The sequence below is a fragment of the Kryptolebias marmoratus genome, unplaced genomic scaffold, assembly GCF_001649575.2.
Source record: "Kryptolebias marmoratus isolate JLee-2015 unplaced genomic scaffold, ASM164957v2 Scaffold43, whole genome shotgun sequence".
Classification (NCBI taxonomy): Eukaryota; Metazoa; Chordata; class Actinopteri; order Cyprinodontiformes; family Rivulidae; genus Kryptolebias; species Kryptolebias marmoratus.
The window spans coordinates 5626-9061 of NW_023665777.1; the positions used below are offsets into that span (position 1 = coordinate 5626).

General features: G+C 47.7%; 1 protein-coding gene across 1 annotated transcript in view; it reads right to left on the reverse strand.

Moving 5' to 3' along the window:
- The window catches only part of LOC108251664 (sodium/potassium-transporting ATPase subunit beta-2), a gene marked incomplete at its 3' end in the record, with an annotated part of 16288 nt that overhangs the window by 4550 nt on the left and 8302 nt on the right, over positions 1-3436 (reverse strand). The window contains 1 exon segment of the mRNA XM_017442035.2: positions 2722-2847. Within this exon segment, the coding sequence (XP_017297524.2) occupies positions 2722-2847 (126 nt within the window).

Here is a 3436-nt window from a genome sequence, read left to right on the forward strand (position 1 = left end):
ATGACCAGGTATTCGAAGTGTCCGAGAGGGGTCTTAAATGCTGTTTTCCATTCGTCCCCCTCCCGGATCCTTACCAAATGGTAAGCGTTACGGAGGTCCAACTTTGTGAAAATCTTGGCTGCATGGAGTTGTTGGTGGACTGAATTGATTAACGGAAGTGGATATTTATTTTTAATCGTGATCTGATTTAACCCTCGGTAGTCGATACAGGGACGCAGGCTCTTGTCCTTCTTTTCCACGAAAAAGAAGCCTGCGCCCACTGGAGACGTAGATGGCCGTATGATTCCAGAAGCGAGTGAATCCTCAATATAGGTCTTCATTGAATCACGTTCAGGGCCCGAGAGATTAAACAGCCGACTAGCTGGTAAAGGTTCTCCAGGCCGTAACTCAATGGCACAGTCGTACGGTCTGTGAGGTGGTAAGGACAAGGCCCTAGCCTTACTGAAAACTGCTGCCAGGTCATGGTATTCAGTAGGCACCTTGGTGAGATCCGTTTTAACCTCGGACACATCTTTGTTGCTTGGGGATGGTAGCGCAGATTGCAGACAGTGTTGTAAACAAAAGGGGCTCCGTGAGTCGATTCTTTTTTCCGTCCAGTTAATGATCGAGTTGTGTCGCTGTAACCAAGGAAAACCTAAGATTAACTGGGACGATGGGGCGGAAAACACTAGAAAATCAGCTGTCTCTCTGTGGTTACCAGATGTGAGAACATGAAGTTGAGGAACCTTTAACTCGATTCGGGTGATGACCTGACCAGAAATATCCATAACAGGGAGAGGTGTGGATAATTGTACCGTTTTTAGCTGCAATTGTTTGACTAAATCGTGAGAAATAAGATTTTGTTCAGCACCGGAATCGATTAATGCATGTATAGGTAGCTTGGTCTGCTGGTTAATAACAGTGGCATGGACGAATAATCGGGATCCGAGGGGTTGCGCAAGACTACCCACTAGTACCCCACGGTCACCTAGTCAGTCTGGCCTTTTAACAAAGGACACCTAGCCCGAAAATGATTTTTCTCTCCACAATAAAAACATTCTCTAGACTCCAAGCGCCTAAGTCTCTCCTCTGGGGTGAGTCTAACTCTTCCCACCTGCATGGGTTCACTTTCACTTTCTCTAGTTCCTGGCTCTATTGCAGCACTTATGGTGCCTTGCTCCGACCTACTCGATCGACTATTTTTCTCCCGTTGTCTCTCCCGCAGATGGTTGTCTAATCTGATGGACAAAGCGATTAACTCATCGAGGGAGCGTGGTTCATCCCAACCAGCTAACTGATCCTTGATTGACTCTTGAAGTGCATGAATAAACACCCCTTTTAATGCGGGCTCATTCCACCTAGAGGTTGCGGCTAAGGTACGAAAATCAATAGCAAATTGTGCTACTAAACGCTGTCCTTGCCTCAGATTCCATAATTTTTGTGTCATTTCAGTTTCATTGAAGCGGGTGCCAAAAGTTTGCTCAAAATCTTCAATGAACTGATCGAAAGGTGTTAGCCGAATAGCTCGAAAGCTATATTTAGCTTCGGCCCACCTTAGTGCCTTGTCCCGAAGTAACCCAATGATATACGATATTTTAGATGCATCATCAATGAAAGATTGAGGAGCACGAGCAAAAACCAGCGAACATTGCAGCAAAAAACCAGCACACTTACCGATTTCGCCGGCGAAATGTTCAGGAGTAGGAGACGGAACCTCGCGGAAATGTCCGGAAGTGTGTACCGGAAGTGGCGATGCAGTGGAAGCGGAAGCGGAAATGGGCTCAGCGGCGGGTGGAACCAACGATGAAAGTTTGTGATGGATTTCCTGAGCAAGAATAGTTAATTGATCTAAACGACCGGTTTCTGACTGTTGTCTTTTGCAGAGTGCATTTATCATAGACTCATGACGGGCCAGCAAGGAAGCTGCTTCGGAGCCTTCGGTTCAGGGAGAGGTGTCCGCCATCTTGGACGCGATTCTCCGAACCCACATAAAACTTATCCGGAAAAATACCAGAAGCAACTAGAAGCGAAGGTAGATTTTAAACACTAACAACCTCACTAGTTCTGGATCTGGAGTCGCTCAGGACAATTGTTTGGCTGGAGCATTCTGACAAGAACGCAGGGTAACTAGTCCAAGAGCGAGACCAAAACCAGACACAGAGACAACAGCTGAAGGAAAGTGCAATTTATTTACAGGTGTCCAAGGTATGTACAGTGCGATTGGTTCGTGGAGCGATCTGTGAAGTAAGAGGAACAGGGTGAGTCTCGGGTACCAATCCTAATGTCAGCCCAGCACTGCACGATGGCTTCTAAATGTTATTTTTGTCCTTACAGATCCAGGAGGTGTCCAGCAGCGTGGAGGAGAAGAAGGAGATGATAGGTGATCCAGAGGTCGACAAGCCAATATCCTGTCCAGGTGAGTATCCAGAGGTCCAAGGTAGGTATCCGTAATAGTCGTAGTCTCGTAGCGTGGCGAAGAACCTGAAGTCAAGGTGCACAAGGAACGTAATCAGTAACTTAATCACAAGAGGTTAGAAACTGTGGCTGAGAATCTAACCCAGGAGGTTCGATGCTCCAGCGAAGGTCTGGTCTCAGCTGAAGGCTTAAGTAGTAGCAGTCCTCATTAGCTGGATCTGGATCACCTGTGAAAAGAAGGGCAGGAGGAGCCGCCCCAAGGCGGGGCTAAAACTCCAGATCCCTACAACTAGCCTTCAGACTGGGTGAGGTCAGAGGTCAACATACCCGGTTCAGTTTCAGAAGGATGCAGGGCTGGCCTTTGTTGTAACCATAGAGATGATCTACCATCCCAGAACACTCCCCCAACATGGTGCGGTTGAACTGACAGGAACGTTTTGGATTGTTCCTCACCTGAAGATGAACAGAGACAGATTTATGGAGGTGGAGGTACCACACCTGAGTGTGTTATGTTTACATGTGTGTGACCGAGCCGAGGGATGTGAAATGTCACCTCTCTAGCAAGTAAAACACCCACGCTTGTGTGTGAAGTTGAGAGCTCAAAGTGTAAAGCACTGATTAGTCTCCATAGAATGATTTATTCAGATTAGCTTTGAAGAGATTCAGTACTGCATACATGTGCGGATGGGTAAATGAGGGAACAGATTGTGTTGTAAGTGCTTTGAGTAGCCTTATTGGTTAGTGAGGTGCTTTATAAGTACAGCCCATTTACCATTTATCTTCAACTTATACCATCCATCCATCCATCCATACATCCATACATCCATACATCCATCCATCTTCTTCCTCTTATCCGGGGTCGGGTCGTGGGGGCAGCAGCCTAAGCAGGGAGACCCAGACCTCCCTCTCCCCAGCCACTTGGGCCAGCTCCTCCGGGGGAATCCCAAGGTGTTCCCAGGCCAGCAGAGAAACATAGTCCCTCCAGCGTGTCCTGGGTCTTCCTCTGGGCCTCCTCCTGGTGGGACGTGCCCGGAACACCTCA